We start from the raw sequence: 17,850 nt of genomic DNA on the forward strand, positions 1-17,850 counted from the left end.
AAATTTTTTTTGTTCATTAATATTAATTGTCTTATTAAAACGGACATGACTCTGTATTCACTATATAACTTTATATATTTATATTAACTGTATTTCAAAACGAAAAAACCTACATCAATATTTTTGAAAAATCTGCATTTCTCACATTTTACTACGTAAGAGTTCCCTTATTTAGAAACATTCACCGAATTTGAATCTCATATGCCTAAGAAGAGGCTTTGCAAGCCCTCTTTTAACTAGTGCTTCTGGAACAAAGCATCTATATATTTGTTTTAGTGAAAGCAACCCTTGACAAAAACTTAAGAACAAGGACTGTATTTGAACTTTTAGATTTTACAAAGAATATATCTATCAATGACAATATTCGGGATTATTTCCATAAAAGGTAATACATACGCTTCTCATAGCTAGGCTGTGCTTAGGTAAATAGGAGAAAACTTTCAATAAAGGGGCAAATATACATATTTCATTAGTAATTGATTCAATTAAAGATCATAAATCTAAAATAATGTTATTGTTTTAAACTAATAGAAAATTAACAATTTGTTAATTTCAGCAATTACTATTTAAGAATTAGGTTGATTCCGAGCATAAAAACATAAATGAACAATATTGTTAGTATCTCTGTAATTAACAGAAACAAACTGCCTGCTTAAATCCCATGAACAGAATACTTAACCAAAAAAGGTTACACCAACTCCAACAATTCCACCCCAAACTAGAAAATGTTTGGTATTTAGTGGCTTCAGCAACTTTTAGCGTATGTAATCGCCCAGAAGAGATACCGTTGATTTATCACCAAGCGTTATCTACACAAAATGGTAAACCTATAGATGATAGAGCTAAGATTATACACGAACTACTTGAAAGTAACAGATCTGATTCACTAAAAGCCGATAGCCTCATGGAAAGCATAAATGAAACATATAAGAATCCAATCCAGTATGAAGTTCAAATTACAAAAAAATTAAGAGAAGCATTATTAATTACTTATCCATTAGGTGGATTACCAAAAGCAATTAATTCTTTATCACAGTTAAAAAGTGTTACACCTAGTGCTTTATTACCTTGTGTAAATCAGGACGTTGATATTACAAATCCTAATTTAAATACTGATGCACTTTTTCAAGATACATTACGGGCAAACCCTAAAACTATAGAAGAATATAAAAAAGTTACAGATGATGGGATCAAATATTGGAACAATGTGTATAATAAAGTGTCGAACAAAGTTTTTCATAATATTAGCAAATCATATCCAGATATGATTTACTTCATCATTAAACATACATATGGCCCCCTATTTTCATTTAATAAGATTTTAAATGAAAAAGAGAAATGCTTAATTATTGTTTCTGCATTAGTCCCCCAAGATGTAGATGCTCAATTATATGGTCATTTGAAAGGCGCATTAAACGCTGGCTGTGATAAAGAAGTAGTCAGTCTCATACAAGACATGTCTATTATGATATCTACTTGGTGTGGGGTTAGATCGTCAAACAAAATTTCCAAATTGTAGCTGAGAGGAGCGATCTTGAATTTATTTCTTGTTAATTATAAAAGAATTTTTTTTCTTCTTCAGTTAAGTTATTGGGAAAAAAAAATGCAGAATATTTATTTTTATATGCAGGTTGTATAGTGTATGGCTACTAACAATAAAGTATGCATGCATCTATCTATATAGATATAATATGAAATAACTAACTTTTACCGAAAAAATTGAAGCTAGGTAATCTTAAAGAGAGACTTTCTTCATGTGAAGTTGGCTCATTAGATTTTTTACTAATACCAATATAGCTTTTCTTTGTAGTTTTGTTACTATCTGGAGATTTGGAGTTCTTGTTATTTAAATTTGAATTCATCTCTTCATCTTTCCTATCATACAATTGCCACCACCATTTGATATTATTTATATCAGGCAATATCCAATCGACATCATCAATATCTGAAGCTTGATCAATACTAAATTCATCAAGAGAGTCGATACTACTGTCTATAACAGGAGCTGCACTAGAATCTGCCTTAGAGGTAGTGTTATTTGTATTTTCGTCTTGATCAACTATATTGAATTTTTTCAATTTATCTTTCACCTCTTGTGCATCTTCTTTAATATCATCTGATGTGGGTGTATTGAAATTTACAGGAGTGTCACCCTTTGTAGGTGTCTTTGCTTGTTCAGGAATGTTAGCCTTTGTAGGTGTTTCAAAATTCTTTGGAGTCTTAAATTGTTTTGTTGGTGTATTTGTTTTAGTGGGAGAAGCCACATAATTTGAATTAGTAAATTCGTTTCTTCTACAAAGAAAATAATCCCAAACAGATCTTGTATTATCAGATAAGTGACTTTCATAACGTTCAAATTCATTGTTATACAAAAATGTACCATATTGACAAGAATATAGATGATAAATTAATCTTCTTAAGAATCTTTCGTTAAATTGAAATTTATTTGGATTTTGGGATATTAGTTGATAAACACAATCCAAAAATTGTTGGAAAATTGGTGAAGAAAACTGTTTTGATTTTGAAATTTGTAATAGTGATGATGGAGTAGTTGAATTATTAAAATGGTTTGTAACATTTGAAATGAAATTTGAGTTTAATAAAGAATTTAATGGATTAGAGCTATCGTTTGATGAAGACAGATTAGTTGATGCCATATTCATAGAAGGTTGTGTTGTATTTGGTGGGGTATCGAAATCAGTAAAATCATTTGCATCTTTACCAAATAATGAAGAACTTGAAAATCCATCAGTATCATTTATTATTGGGCTTGATTGTGAAATATTATTTGAATTATTTTTCAAATTAAAACTCGAAACAGTATTATCATGAAAAATATTTTCATTTGATAAATGATTTGATCTTTCTTGAAATTTATGACCAAACGAGATCCATTCCTTCTCTACTAGGATAATAAATCCATCGATGGTTCTAAAGAATGGATCTAAACAAATTTGAATTAGGGAAGATATTTGAGCTGTTCTATCCCAACCATCTGAACAATGGACTAGAATATTTGAATTATTAAAAATCATTGATTTAGTTAAAGTTTCAGTGGAAGATAAAATTGTCTTAATTAATTTTAACCAATTAAAAGATTTTGAATATTTATTATTTAATTTCAACGAATTAATGGGTAAATTTAAATCATTATCACTTAAAAAATTATCAATTAAATTATTCATAATATCAGAGATAACATGGATATTATCAATCCCCAAAAAGATTCTTTTTGATGAATTATTAAAATTATAATATTCTAAAAATTCAGTGCCACCACCTAAAGCTGTTTGAGCATAAGCGTTCGTCATTGGTCTTGCATCTACAATTAAATTTTTATTTTGCGTAGATTCTTTATTTGTATTAAATATATTGTAAATTAGAGATTCATCTTGTGGAGATCTTTGTTTGATGATCCCTGTTAACGGTTGCGAAGATCGTGTTATGGAACAATTAGAAGCTTTGTAATAATATGATAATACGGGGATTCTTGACTGAGATCTGAATTTAGAAGCATGAGATAAGAGAGTATCTGAAACGTCCCTTGGAATAATAAGTTCCCTTGGGTATGTATTACAGAATTTGAAATCTTTATTTATGTCAGAAATTCTCCAAGGGCAATTTGAAGATATTAAATCAAGACCTTGTCTTTTAAATTCATCAATAACATTATAAATCTTCCAACTGTTAAATTTCGATTCTGCTTTACCTGGGTTATAAATAAATGCATATAATTGATTTGTATTCTTCAAAACAGTCAATCTTAATAAAGAATCAAAAACATCATTTGCTTGAGATGGAATTTGAAAATCCAACGAGAAAATTGTATAATCTTTCCCAATGATTTTAATGTTAACAAAAGACCATAAATCAGCATTTGTTAAATCGATAGAATATACATGTGTTGTGCTATTAATTGTACTATTATTATTATTAGTCTTACTGCTATTATTACTGTTATTTTTATAGTTGTCGGTGATTTCATTTGAATCTTCAATATTTGTATTATTTTGTTTTGTAAGATTTAATTTTGTTAATAATGCACTGCCTTTATTTTTGAATACTGAAAATATTAAAGGATAAGCAAACCAAAATTCCTTTGCATTATTAGAACTTGTATTTGATTTTAAATTCTGTATTGTGAATATCAGATGATGGGTAGTTAAATGTAAAGTTCCTTCGAAAGTACAACCTTTCCGATGGAGTAGAACATTGTCTACTTTTGTTACTTTAATGTATTCCATAAAAGCGTGGGTTTTATTTGATTTGCCAATAAACTAAACAGATCTTAGTGGGGCCCGCTACCTGTAGTATGCAAGAATATAACGATTGTTTATTGTTTATTGTTTATTGTTTTTTTTTTTTTTTTTTTTAACTTTTATTATTTATAAAAATATATAAATACAATTATATATCTCTCTATATATATAAATATATACATACATTTATTACTATTCCTTTTCCTTCGTTTTTTTCTTTTTTTTAGACCTTAATTAGCTAAAGGAAAATTAAACCGATTTCAAAATTGATAATAAGAGATTACAAAAATTGAAATTTGAAAGTTTGAAAATTGAAAATGGAAAATGGAAAATCGGAATCAAGATGAAATTTAAAATTTGAAAAAAAGTTGAATCATGTGCCCCTAGTTTCCGGATTTACATTCATAAAGAGAGATAAAGATAGGGAGGGATGTAGATATGATACATTTAAGCTATATCTTCATGAGACAAGGGTTTAATTTTAATTAATAACAAGTATATCTCTACATACATATATAGATATAGGCCAAGCATGTAAAAATAAAAGAAGGTTAGGGAAAGAATATTTTTTAGTTAGGAGACTCAAAAAACTCCGAAGAATGTCGAAAATAAAAAGAAAACTCCGACGGAAATAAATAAACAATTTATATTAGTAATATAGAAGTAAATCATTAAAAAAATAGATACGTATAGTTAAATGTAAAGAGGTATAAATATATAAAATAATATAACATATATAAGGAATGAGAAAGTAGGGTTGATGTATGTAAAAAAATATAAAAAAAATAATAATAAAGAGTAACTTAAAACGAGAACATTAATGGGAAAGAGGATATCATTGGAATAGATAATAATAATAAAGATGATAGAAAAAAGGGAAAGAAAAAGAAAAAGAAAAAGAAGAACTAGATATAAGTAAAAAAGGTATTCAGAAAAAAAGCGTAATAAACCGGGGATAAACATAAGAAAAAGAACAGGATAATCTTATCCTTCCTTGTAGGTGAAAAAGAAGAGAGGGAGAAGTAAAAACATAGAAAAAAAAGTGTAAATGATCATTGTTAGTCACAGTTGCAAATCATCTTTAGTTCAAGAATGTATTTGCCCTCTTTGTATTTCTGATCATTTCTTTGACTTTTCAAATACTTCCACCCAACGACTGAATTACACCAATGACAATGTATATCACAGACCAAATAGTCGCCTGTTATCATGGTTCTCTTTTCCACATCACCCATGGTGACATTCACCACATTATTCATCAAATAAGCGTCACCTGTCTTGCCTCGATAATCCTTGGACATGATTTGAGTTTGCGACGACAAATGAGACCTGCAACTCTTGCACCCATAAGTAATGGCTAAAGGTTGAGAATCGTGCCCTGAAGCCATCTTCAAGTCTAGTAGATCACCTGGATACTTGTCATGACTATAATAGTGCGACAAGTAATAATTCGATAAACTCGAAGGATCTAAAGTGGCCATATGGCTGGGTATACTGCCGGCCTCTGGCACACGATTACGTCCGTTGCTATTAGTGTCAGTATACAGATCGTCGATCAATATCAAATGTCTATTTGAATTGGCAAACGAAATACGCTCTCTACTTGAGTTTCTACGGCTCCCGTCCCTAGTACTGCCATTTGAAGAAGCGGACGAAATTGAATTGGAAAGAGAGGACAAGCCAGAAGGCCCAGACCCATTACGACTAGTGTGATTGCGCGAAGGCGCTATATGATACTTGTAATTGCCGTTACGAAGGCTGTATGGACCTGAGCAATAATGGCCATGACTTGCACCAGAACCATTGTTATACGAGTAGTATTTCGGAGTTGATTCGATATACGATGCACAACGCAAACCCATCGTTTCTGTGGTGCTTCTGAGTCGTAGGAAAGTATACCAGTTTCTTCTCTTTTTAGTGTTACCTCTTTCTTTATTTCTTTATCGATTAGTTTCTAATTTTGTTTTTTAATTCTTGTTGTTATGGACGATCTGCTAGCTATGGTTAGCATGGTAAAATATTTCACCCTGGCTTTATCCTCTAGCAAATTCCGTTTTACTACTAACCAACCCTGAATGCGGTCAGACACTACCAGAAATCAAACTGCAATCATCCTGCCCAAAACGCTCTCCATTATGTCTGCGGATGTACGGAAGCTGTGCCTGATCTGGCACGGCACAGATATGTGGCGCGACGCAAAAAAGAGAGCGACGCAAATACGAGACACATACATGACAAGTGTCACAAAACAACGTGCATAGTTTATCTGCAAAGTACACAACTGTATACGGGTGTATAGTGCAGGAGTGCACACTTACATAGCGTGACCTACATACAGACGCCGGTGTTGGAGATCGTGCTTACGTGCGTGCATGTATTTGCTTCTACGAGGCAGGTCACAACAAGTCGTCTTCCGCTTCAGTGATGGTCTCTTTCACTTTCAATAGCATCGTCGTGTACCATTTATCCAGCTTGGCAAACTTATCGTAGTCGAAGACTGCTTGTGAGAACTTCTCACTGTCACCTTCGGAAACACATTCGATGATACTGTGCAGTAGGTGGGCTTCTCTGGAGCCGTTGAAATTAGCGTCATTGACTCTTCCATCTTCCAAAGTCCTGGTAGCAGCCACCGAGTCTGTGGCTGCTAATTGGCAAATACCCTTTTTCAAGTAATATTCTTTCAACACCCATTGGCTTAATCTATTACCAAGGGAATTATTGATCAATTTATCGTAAACAGAAGCGGCTTTCAAATATTCGCCATTCAAAGCATTCAACTCGGCCACTTTAACCAAACACTTGTTGGTGAGAGCCATTGCTTGATCTTGGGAATACCAATCGGAGGCAACTTCATAACATTCCATGGCTTTGGGGTAATCGTTCAAGTCATTTTCGTACATTTCTGCCAACTCAAATTTGTAATTGGCACCTCTACGGAATTGGCCTCTCTTTGTGAAAATATCGATAGCATTTTCCAACGATTGTACGGCATTTATCGAGGATTCTCTACTATTTGTATTATTGGTGGTGGAACTCTTGTAACATTTAAAGGCTTCAATATACGTATTCCCTGCTTCGTCGTCATTCGAAGCTTTGATTTGATAATGTGCAGCTTTGGTGAAGCAATTTCCTGCTTCGAACAATTGTTTTCTTAATCTATAGATATTGGCGGCTTGTATACAATAATCACTGGCTTCTTCGAATTTCATGGAATCAGATCCACTGAAAATCTTCATGAATCCACTGCTGGGAACACCTTTTTTTTCGGCTTTAGCTAACAACTCTTTGGGATCTGACATAGTTTTAGTTGGTATCTTAAGTATTATTGACTAGTAAACTTCTTCTTACCATTACCTTAATTTACAGTTGGTAATCCTTAATTTCTGTATGTCTTTTTTTATTTTTATTTTTTTTTTCTTTTTTGATTTTTAGTTTTAATTTTAATTTTTCATTCAATTAGATAGACTGGCAACAATTAATCTATTTTCCCTAACATATTCGGGGACAAGGAAGGAAAAACATTCGATATCCGTGTTACCCGGAATGTGCACGTGATAATTTCACAATTTGCATATTTTTCCGAAAGGGCAGAAGTTTTATTTTTAAAGGAAAAAAATACGCATCACGTGCCCAGTGTCCGGATTGGCATGGTATTCTGTCCGGCTGGTTCTTTGTGACTCTACTTTTGCCTCTCATTTCGTCATTGAGTTTCCTAATTCGAACGATGAGTAACCCATAAGCATTTCTCTTTTAAGTTATTGACTCATCAAACAAAATTAGGAAAATTGACACTATGAAAAAAATCGCTTAATTCGGAATATTGCTCATCGCTATTTTTTTTTTAAAATGACTATTTCAAGTAGGCCCTTTTAATCCATATATTTCAATTTTTCTATTACAATCCTATATGCTCTTGTTTTGTATGATACAACAAAAAAAACAACTATGACAGAAAAGACACTATTACATCACCATTGTAATATTCTAACGTTATCTAGTGCAATACTATCATATGTACTTCTTTTTTTTTTTTATTTTTTTACTTGTGGTATCTTGATCTTAATAGTAATTTCCCATAGCAACATTACACCACATCTATAGTTTCTCAAAAGTTATATAAACTCATTATAATGTAACCAAAATACTTGTCAATCTTCTTCCATCTTGATTGCTGTATACTAAAAAAACAACTTAAAGTGAATCCCACACTTAATTAAATCAAAGATGACTGAACCATTATCCCCTTCCATCTATAATATGGCGTCATACAATCCTTCTCTAATACCTGGCATAGAAAAAGTATTAATTATTGGCTCAGGTGGTCTTTCCATTGGTCAAGCTGGTGAGTTCGATTATAGTGGTTCTCAAGCCATTAAGGCTTTAAAGGAAGCCAATAAATTCACAATTTTAATTAATCCAAATATTGCTACAAATCAAACTTCTAAACTATTGGCTGATAAAGTGTACTATTTGCCTGTTACTCCAGAATATATAACTTACATCATTGAAAAGGAAAAACCTGATTCCATCCTGTTAACCTTTGGTGGCCAAACTGCTTTGAATTGCGGTATTGAATTACATGATTCAGGAGTTTTTAACAAATATAATATAAAAGTCTTGGGGACACCAATCAATACATTGAAGACTTCAGAAGATCGTGATTTATTCGCAAAGGCCTTGAATACAATTAATATCCCAATTGCTGAATCAATTGCTTGCAATTCTATTGAAGATTCATTAATTGCCGCTAATAAAATTCATTATCCAGTAATTGTTAGAGCTGCCTTTGCCTTAGGTGGTCTTGGTTCAGGTTTCGCTTCAAATGATATAGAATTAAAACAATTGGCATCTCAATCATTATCATTATCTCCACAGATCTTGGTTGAAAAATCTTTAAAAGGCTGGAAAGAAGTGGAATATGAAGTCGTTAGAGATAATGCAGGGAATTGTATTACTGTTTGTAATATGGAAAATTTTGATCCATTAGGTGTTCATACTGGTGATTCTATTGTCTTAGCACCATCTCAAACTTTATCTGATGAGGAATTTCATATGTTAAGATCTGCTGCTATTAAAATTATTAATCATTTAGGTGTTGTGGGTGAATGTAATGTCCAATATGCATTAAGTCCAAATAGTTTAGATTATAGAGTTATTGAAGTCAACGCAAGATTATCTCGTTCATCTGCCTTAGCTTCAAAAGCTACTGGTTATCCATTGGCATATACTGCTGCTAAGATCGCACTTGGTTATAATTTACCTGAATTACCAAACCCAATTACGAAGACAACAGTTGCTAATTTTGAACCTTCTTTAGATTATATTGTTTGTAAGATTCCAAAATGGGATCTTTCTAAATTCCAACATGTAGATAAACATATTGGTTCATCAATGAAATCTGTTGGTGAAGTCATGGCTATTGGTAGAAATTATGAAGAAGCCTTCCAAAAAGCGTTAAGACAAATCGATCCATCAATCTTGGGTTTCCAACCATCAAATGAATTCGGCTCCAATTTAGATAATGCTTTAAAATACCCAACTGATAGAAGACCATTTGCCATTGCTCAAGCTTTAATTGTAGAAAATTATTCCATTGAAAAATTACATGAATTAACTCATATCGATAATTGGTTCTTATTCAAATTAGAAAACTTATCCAAAATGTATAAATATTTACAAACTTTGACATTCAAAGATTTAAACCATGAAATATTATTGAAAAGCAAAAAATTAGGGTTCTCAGATAAACAAATCGTCACATTAATCAAAAAAGATACTACTCAATTAAATGAATTACATATTAGAGAAAAGAGAAAGTCCTTTAACATTATTCCATTTGTTAAGAAAATTGATACCCTTGCTGCTGAATTTCCAGCTAATACTAATTATTTATACACTACCTATAACGCTACTAAAAATGACGTTTCTTTTGATGATAATGGTATCATGGTATTAGGTTCTGGTGTTTATCGTATCGGTTCTTCAGTGGAATTCGATTGGTGTGCTGTTAATACTGTAAAGACATTGAGAGAACAAAATTTGAAAACAATTATGATTAACTACAACCCAGAAACAGTTTCTACAGATTTTGATGAAGTTGATAAATTATATTTTGAAGAATTGTCTTTTGAAAGAGTCCTAGATATTTATGAAATTGAAAACTCTAAAGGTTGTGTTATTTCAATGGGTGGCCAATTGCCACAAAATATTGCTTTAAAATTATATGAAACTGATATTGTGAACATCCTCGGTACATCTCCAGTGGATATTGATAATGCTGAAAATAGACACAAGTTTTCTTCTATCTTAGATTCCATTAAAGTTGATCAACCTGCTTGGAATGAACTAACTTCACTCGAAAGTGCTAAATCATTTGCTAATAAAGTTCAATACCCAGTTTTAATTCGTCCTTCTTATGTCTTATCAGGTGCTGCTATGAATGTTGTTTATAATGATAAAGATTTAATTGAAAAGTTAACTATGGCTAGTGACATTTCTCCGGACCATCCAGTTGTTATGACTAAGTTTATTGAAAATGCATACGAAATTGATGTGGATGCAGTAGCTTATAAAGGTAGCGTTTTAGTGCATGCCATCTCTGAACATGTTGAAAATGCTGGTATTCATTCAGGTGATGCTACTTTAATGTTACCACCACAAAGACTTTCTACCACTTTGCAAGCTACCCTCAAGACTGTTGCTGATAAAGTTGCCAAAGCTTTCAATATTACTGGTCCATTTAACATGCAAATTATTCATGATCCTCATTCTACTAATGGAAATAACTGTAAAGTTATTGAATGTAATATTAGAGCTTCAAGATCTTTTCCTTTTGTTTCAAAAGTTTTAGGCGTTAATTTCATTGATATTGCTGTTAAAGCCTTTTTAGGTGAAAAATATATCCCAAAACCAGTTGATTTGATGCAAGATAAGAAATACGATTATGTTGGTACAAAGGTTCCACAATTTTCTTTTACAAGATTAGCTGGTGCTGATCCTTTCTTAGGTGTAGAAATGGCATCTACAGGTGAAGTTGCTGCCTTTGGTAAAAACCTAATTGAAAGTTATTGGACTGCTATTCAAAGTACCATTAACTTCCATGTCCCATTACCAGGTGATGGTATTTTACTTGGTGGTGATGAGTTTTCATTTAACAGTTTGGCTGATATTGTATCTATTATCTCTAAACTTGGTTATAAGTTGTTTGTTACCAATGATAAAATTAAAGAAGCTCTAAAGTTTTACTCTAACGGTGTTGATATTAACATTTTAAATTTCCCAATTAATGATAAGAAAGCTATTCGTGAATTATTCCAAAACAACAATATTAAATCCGTTTATAATTTAACTAAATCAAGAGCTAACAGTATTGATGATGTTAACTATTTAATGAGAAGAAATGCCATTGATTTTGGTATCTCATTATTCAATGAACCAAACACAGCTATTTTATTTACAAAAGCATTGAAAGAAAAGATTCAAGAAAAATTAACTACTTTAAATTCATTGCAAGCAACCATTCCAGAAGAAGTAAGATCATGGGACGAATTTGTTAATATTTAACTTTAAAAGAGGATGACTTAATACACATTTTCGATAGCACCATTAGATTTATATCTTCCTATTGCATTAATTTTATTTAAATACACATATATTTAAATATCTGTACATTATTTGTTTTATATATCATTGTCATTCTGTATTTCATAGACTATTAAGAATTTTCATTTTTTCCAAAATCCTATATATTATTAGGCAGGAATCAGATGATAGAAAAAATAAAGGATAAATTGCTGAAAATTGAATTAACCACGTAAATGAAAAGAAACTTCTGAGCCTCTAATCTTTATAACTATTTTGTGTTGCTATTATATATATATATATTTAGATAAATATAAGCCGGAAGGGAAAAGTTTAAAAAGTTTTGGTGTGATGAAAGCATTGAAAAATTACTCATCATGCCTTCTTCTTTTAGTAGATGAGTTTATGCTTGTATTTGATTCCAAAGATTCATCATTTTCAAGATTCCTTCTTTCAACCTGCCGTTGACCGTTTGGAGTTGGTATAGGCTTCATTTTTGGTAAAGCTTGATTAGGTATGCTTCTCAAGTAAATTTCTTCCGCTTGTATTTGAAGATGTTCATTACTATATTCTAAGGTATTTTGCTCTTTTTTTTGAACAGCTGAATTTTGGAGCGCATCTTGCCTATCTAAATAATATTGCTCAAATGCATCGCATTCAGATTCACCATTGCTTCCTTCCATACTTTTTATTTTTACTGATGTATATTTTAGTTTGAACTTTTCTTTTTGAAAAATAAATTCGTAAAATAGAAAAAAGATTCGGAGTTTTTAATTTAGTTTTTAATAAACAAAAAAGGAAAAATATTCTCTTTTTAACTTTTAATACTATTACAATGCTGCAAATACATATGTCCTATATCAAGAAAAAATATCCAGTTATGCTTTTGTCTATAACTAATTATAATGCCAATTTATAAAAATTCTTATCCATGTAAATAAATGCCTGTAAAAATAAATCATGCAATTATGAATATACTTCTAAAATCACATTAATTAATGTTGCAATACCCCAAATAGAACACATTGAAATACCAATGAATTTCATGTTTGATACAAATTTCTTTCTAATTGATTTTGGGGAACCAAAAAATACACCTAAATATATAATTTGAAGTGTAATAAAGATGCATGAAACTAAAAATTTTTTGTCCATCAAGGGACCGGATGCTTGTGAGTCAATTTCTGAATCTACTGCTTCTGTTCTTGCTTGAACCAATTCTATTGATCTTAAAAACCACCAATTGCCATCGTTGTATTTTTTAACAAACAATATAGATATCAAAGCACTGAACCCAATACCACCCATTGAATTTAATAAAACACCACCAAGACATGACCCACAAGAGATTATAAAGAATTTCGTGGCCATCTTAGAAATGCTTTCTTGATCATGTTCTGGTAACTTCTTGTATAATTTACACATGGCAATATTTGATAATAAATCACTGATAGAATTACCCCATGCAAAAATCGTTAAACCTAAAATTGCTTTTGAAATTCCTGTTATCTCTTGATATTTTTCTAAAATTTCAATCAATGAATTTGCAAAAATAGCTATCCATAAGATACTATTTATTATACCAATTGCTAAAAAAATAACTGTAATTAATCTATGCAACGTCTCTAAATTTCTATAATCTGTTTCTCTTTCCTGTATCATGAAAGCGTTATTGTCACTTAAAGTCAATGAAAATTTATTGAATTTGATTAATTTTCTAATAAAGTTTAATGTTAAAATTAATAGGATTGAAATGATGATAAAATTTATTATCCAAAAAATTAAAGATAATTTTTTAGCAATTAATGAGAAAAGTAATACTTGAGTGAAAATCGGACATATTATTGATTGAATTAAAAGAAATATTAAATCATTAGAATAATAATTAAATTTTTTCGATTCAGTATTATAGTCAATAATTGAATCAAATTGCGGAGCTGATAAACGAAGAATAATCACAAATGGTATTGTAATAATTGATAAAAATTTATCAATTTTAGATTTATTGTTGAAATTTGCTAAATGTGGTAATAATTTTCGGTTAAAAGATTTTTTAAATTTCCTCAGTCTTGTTTTCCTTTTGGGAAGAGTTGTGGTAACGATAGTGTCTGTAGTGATAATATTCTTATTGGGGGTATTGCTCTTTGGGGTGTCGTAATATGGGGCAAAACTACCTGGAGAAGTATTGGGTGGATTATAGATAGTTGGAAGATTATCTGAATATTTGTTTGAAATTTCATGAATAGTTGGTGCTGAGGCTGGTCTTGAAGAAGGAGTATCTAACAACATGTTAACTGAAGATGTTGCACTAGGTCTTTCCTCTAAAGTAATTAGTTCTGTACCCCCTAAGAATGAACTTCCTCCAATGGAACTTGTTGTGCTATTTTCCAGAATTGACAACAAATTATTAAAATCCATTGCTGTGATAATATTTGGCTTCACATAACTTGGGAAATTCCCCTCATCATCAGTGACTTCGTATGAATTGGCATTCGGTATATTGCCTTGTTCTTGATCAACGTTGTTTCTATTTGATGAAGAATTATCTTTAGTATGTTTCAATTTCAATTTTGTAAACAAATAAATCAAATATAATGTCAACATCACAATACAATCCAAAAAATTGATTTTGTTTCTATAACAAATTGTGAAAAGAGAATATATCGCAAAGTAGGATATAACTAAATCAATCAATATAGTAAACCTTTGTGAATCAGAAATATCCAAATGAACATTAGAGATGATAATAAATATGGAACCTATAACGACACACAATATAATACCACACGCTCCAATGACTTCACCTATCGACAGCAATATTGCGTTTGAATTTTCAAGATCATTTTCAGCAATGAGTTTGGGTGATGAAGAAGTCCAACTGATAAAAGTAGAGAATAAATCAGGAGATGAATTACACCATGATAATAGAATACTCATCAAGGTTCCTGTTGTACTCTGGTTACGAGAATCTGTAATAGTGGCAACATTAGAGCATAAAAAGTCCGAGGCACAAATACCCAATAATATGAATGAAAGAATGATATGAAATATACTTGGTAATATGAAATTGAATACTCCTGTTAAATTAGCATACAATAGCTCTGGATGAGCTAATTTTAAAAGAAAATCCATTATCTTATATCATGTACATGTATGGAACAATTATGAAATGTTTCAACAGCTATAATTTTCGGAATCACATAATTTTCCATTCTTTAAAAACAATGTAAATCCTTTCTTATATACTTCAATATATACATTCTTGTACCTCAAAGTTACTAATAGTGGCTGAATAAAAAGTATACTTTACTACCTTAAAATTCCGGAATAATTCCGAATGAAAGAGAATTTGGGATTTGTACCCTAATACTAACCCAACGAACCCTAACAAGTAACATACCAAACCCTATAACCAACTAACCCTATACCCAAAACTCAACCCTGAAATATGAAGTAGTCAACCCCTGAAAACCCTGTTCAGAAAACATAGCAACAACAAAACACCGAAAAAAATTATTTGGAATGTTGGATGGTTACAGAATAAGCCGCAGAGTATTTCCAAAGAGAAGTGACCTTTCCAACAATCTACTCAACAAACACAAGAACAATCTAATAGTGATCCTGATTCGGGTTTCAAAATGATGAGAATGATATACTTCAGGGGCAGGTTATCTTAGTTATTTAGGACTCTTGTTTATAGACGTGTAAACTTTATAAATAGCTGAGATACACTTCATCTTGAATCTTAACCACATAACGCAAAGTGAAGGTTAACAACTGGCTTATAAATTTCACCAGATAATAAGAAATGTCATCAAATGTTACTATTGCAGTAGAAAAGATTGCTGAATCAACTACAAACAACAATGGGTTTGAAGTTGATCCTGCTATTGCAGTGTATCAACTAACAGACCCGCTACTAAAATTTTCATGGTATCCTGAATCTGAATCCCTATATCTAAAGCATTTGCATGAAATTGCGTTCTCCTTTGCCTTTTATTTGTTCATCCATATATTCATAGCACCATATCTAAATCATCTAATATTTGGCAAGAATTATACATCTATTCAAAATAGAAAATCAAAAATGGATTTTGATGTCCATATAGTATCCATGTTTCAAGCATTTATCTCAGTGGCCATCGTATTACCTGTTATTAGATTACCAGTTGACTTAAACGTGGCAACGTTTCAAAATGAATGGTGTTCTATGGTAAGTTCTGTAAGTGTTGGTTATTTCATCTGGGATTTTATCGTCTGTGTTTCAAACTATAATATATATGGGCTTGAATTCCTAGCCCATGCAATTGGATCATTGTATTGTATTGGTATTAGTTTATATCCATTTGTTCAAAATTGGGTTCCAAAATTTTTGATAGTGGAAGCTAGTACACCATTTGTTAATGTCAATTGGTTTATTTCTCAATTGCTCAGATACAAGGTTAAGGTTCCCGTTTGGCTGAACGTTATCAATGGGGTTTTATTGATGACTGTGTTTTTCTCTATTAGAATTGTTTGGGGGTTCACAGCAATTGGTTATCTATCAAAGCAAATTTGGATTACAAGATATCAAGTCCCTATTGTACATACCTTTTTGATACTCCTATTAAACACTCTTTTCAATTGTTTGAATCTATTTTGGTTCTCAAAAATGATTAGAATTGTCAAAAAGATGGCCATGGGTAGCAAGAAAGAGACTAAATCTTCCAAGAGAGATTGAACAATTTACAGTCTAACGATACAATCCTCATTACTCTTGTATATTATTATGTCATTTTATTTAGCTTCACGGGCTTCTTCATCATTTAATTTCAATATTTTACTCTTTATTTTTTTTTTCTGTTTCTTAATATTTGTATTAGTATTCACCTACATTAAGCTATTATTACAATTTGTATTATATAATACTTGAATAATTCACTCTATAGAAGGGACAGCAGAAAGCCTGTAAGATGATTTAATATCACTTCATTATATTTTCTGTTTTCCGTCATCATCAATTTCAATTTCACTCACACATACTTTTTCTCTTACAAAATTATTAACAAGAGACTATGAAAAACCGGTGTGGTATCAAATATTTAACCGACTGGATTAATACCATGCCCAATTTAATTACTAAGATTCTTCTTATCGGCTAAAGAAAATAGAAATGTGAAATAAGCTTATTTTTATACTACCCCTTTTTTTGGTCTTTTTTGTCGAAATTCACTTTTTTTTTCTATTTATATACATCCTTGTCTCGGTTCTCGTTTCATCTTCTAATAGGCAATCACTACTTGTAGAAATATATATTTGGGATTCCATTCGCGGGCATAGTTACTTATAATGGTTACCAACCTTTATCCATGAGAGAACTTTGTACCTTAAAGGTATTGGAATGTTGGATAGAATAAAGAAATATTCACTCATTTTTATGCCAAACGACATGACTATCACAAGATCTCTTCCACAGTGGAAGTATACATGAACCATCTCATGCTCTTATTAATTACTGAATCTGGGTATAGGTGGGGGCATTTCAAGGATTCCAATACGTTTAGTATCGTATGACCGATCCATAGTAATATAAGGGCTTTACCAGATCTGTATATGGCAGAAATGTAACGATATGCTAGAGGATAAATGAACTAAAAAAAATAAAAAAAAGAAAACTATTGTTTAAGTAAGGAAAAAAAAGGTTATAGAAAAAAAAACCTTAACCGTTTTAAGAACAATCGTACTTGGTAATCGTCTTTGTAACCTAATCTATTCACATGTAGTGTACCTTTAAATCATCAGAACTGGGGATGACACAATTAAGAAGATGAGTTGGGGAGGACCAGTAAAAATATAGACCAGAGACGGTATTTAGGATCAGAGCAAAATGTGTATTAGCGAATAGTTCATCTGTATCCTCATAAAGTGAAAGCCTTGGTCCAACATTCATAAAAGAGTCTTGGTTGGCTGTGGTAAACCAACTTGATTTACTTTAATAATTTTTTACTACGCAGCTACCTTTTTTAGTTCG

At 31.2% G+C, this 17,850-nt stretch overlaps 8 protein-coding genes across 8 annotated transcripts; 3 read left to right on the forward strand and 5 right to left on the reverse strand.

The window, feature by feature from the left end:
- Positions 1-661: 661 nt before the first annotated feature.
- PXP2 (Pxp2p) lies at positions 662-1,519 on the forward strand (the record flags this gene model as incomplete). Its single annotated transcript, XM_004181286.1, has 1 exon — positions 662-1,519. One exon carries the CDS (start codon positions 662-664, stop codon positions 1,517-1,519), a length of 858 nt encoding a protein of 285 aa, XP_004181334.1.
- A 181-nt stretch (positions 1,520-1,700) lies between these two features.
- YMR1 (phosphatidylinositol-3-phosphatase YMR1) lies at positions 1,701-4,244 on the reverse strand (the record flags this gene model as incomplete). The annotated part of the gene is made up of 1 exon (XM_004181287.1): positions 1,701-4,244. One exon carries the CDS (start codon positions 4,242-4,244, stop codon positions 1,701-1,703), a length of 2,544 nt encoding a protein of 847 aa, XP_004181335.1.
- Positions 4,245-5,317: 1,073 nt separating this feature from the next.
- MOH1 (Moh1p) lies at positions 5,318-6,121 on the reverse strand (the record flags this gene model as incomplete). Its single annotated transcript, XM_004181288.1, has 1 exon — positions 5,318-6,121. The coding sequence occupies one exon, from the start codon at positions 6,119-6,121 to the stop codon at positions 5,318-5,320; it is 804 nt and encodes a 267-aa protein (XP_004181336.1).
- Positions 6,122-6,655: 534 nt separating this feature from the next.
- SEC17 (alpha-soluble NSF attachment protein SEC17) lies at positions 6,656-7,558 on the reverse strand (the record flags this gene model as incomplete). Its single annotated transcript, XM_004181289.1, has 1 exon — positions 6,656-7,558. One exon carries the CDS (start codon positions 7,556-7,558, stop codon positions 6,656-6,658), a length of 903 nt encoding a protein of 300 aa, XP_004181337.1.
- A 925-nt stretch (positions 7,559-8,483) lies between these two features.
- On the forward strand, positions 8,484-11,822 carry CPA2 (carbamoyl-phosphate synthase (glutamine-hydrolyzing) CPA2; the record flags this gene model as incomplete). Its single annotated transcript, XM_004181290.1, has 1 exon — positions 8,484-11,822. The coding sequence occupies one exon, from the start codon at positions 8,484-8,486 to the stop codon at positions 11,820-11,822; it is 3,339 nt and encodes a 1,112-aa protein (XP_004181338.1).
- Positions 11,823-12,208: 386 nt separating this feature from the next.
- On the reverse strand, positions 12,209-12,523 carry TBLA0F02810 (DUF5137 domain-containing protein; the record flags this gene model as incomplete). The annotated part of the gene is made up of 1 exon (XM_004181291.1): positions 12,209-12,523. The coding sequence occupies one exon, from the start codon at positions 12,521-12,523 to the stop codon at positions 12,209-12,211; it is 315 nt and encodes a 104-aa protein (XP_004181339.1).
- A 283-nt stretch (positions 12,524-12,806) lies between these two features.
- On the reverse strand, positions 12,807-14,972 carry ECM27 (Ecm27p; the record flags this gene model as incomplete). Its single annotated transcript, XM_004181292.1, has 1 exon — positions 12,807-14,972. The coding sequence occupies one exon, from the start codon at positions 14,970-14,972 to the stop codon at positions 12,807-12,809; it is 2,166 nt and encodes a 721-aa protein (XP_004181340.1).
- Positions 14,973-15,648: 676 nt separating this feature from the next.
- TBLA0F02830 (TLC domain-containing protein) lies at positions 15,649-16,560 on the forward strand (the record flags this gene model as incomplete). Its single annotated transcript, XM_004181293.1, has 1 exon — positions 15,649-16,560. The coding sequence occupies one exon, from the start codon at positions 15,649-15,651 to the stop codon at positions 16,558-16,560; it is 912 nt and encodes a 303-aa protein (XP_004181341.1).
- Positions 16,561-17,850: the final 1,290 nt, after the last annotated feature.

The sequence above is a fragment of the Henningerozyma blattae genome, chromosome 6, assembly GCF_000315915.1.
Source record: "Henningerozyma blattae CBS 6284 chromosome 6, complete genome".
NCBI lineage: Eukaryota > Fungi > Ascomycota > Saccharomycetes > Saccharomycetales > Saccharomycetaceae > Henningerozyma > Henningerozyma blattae.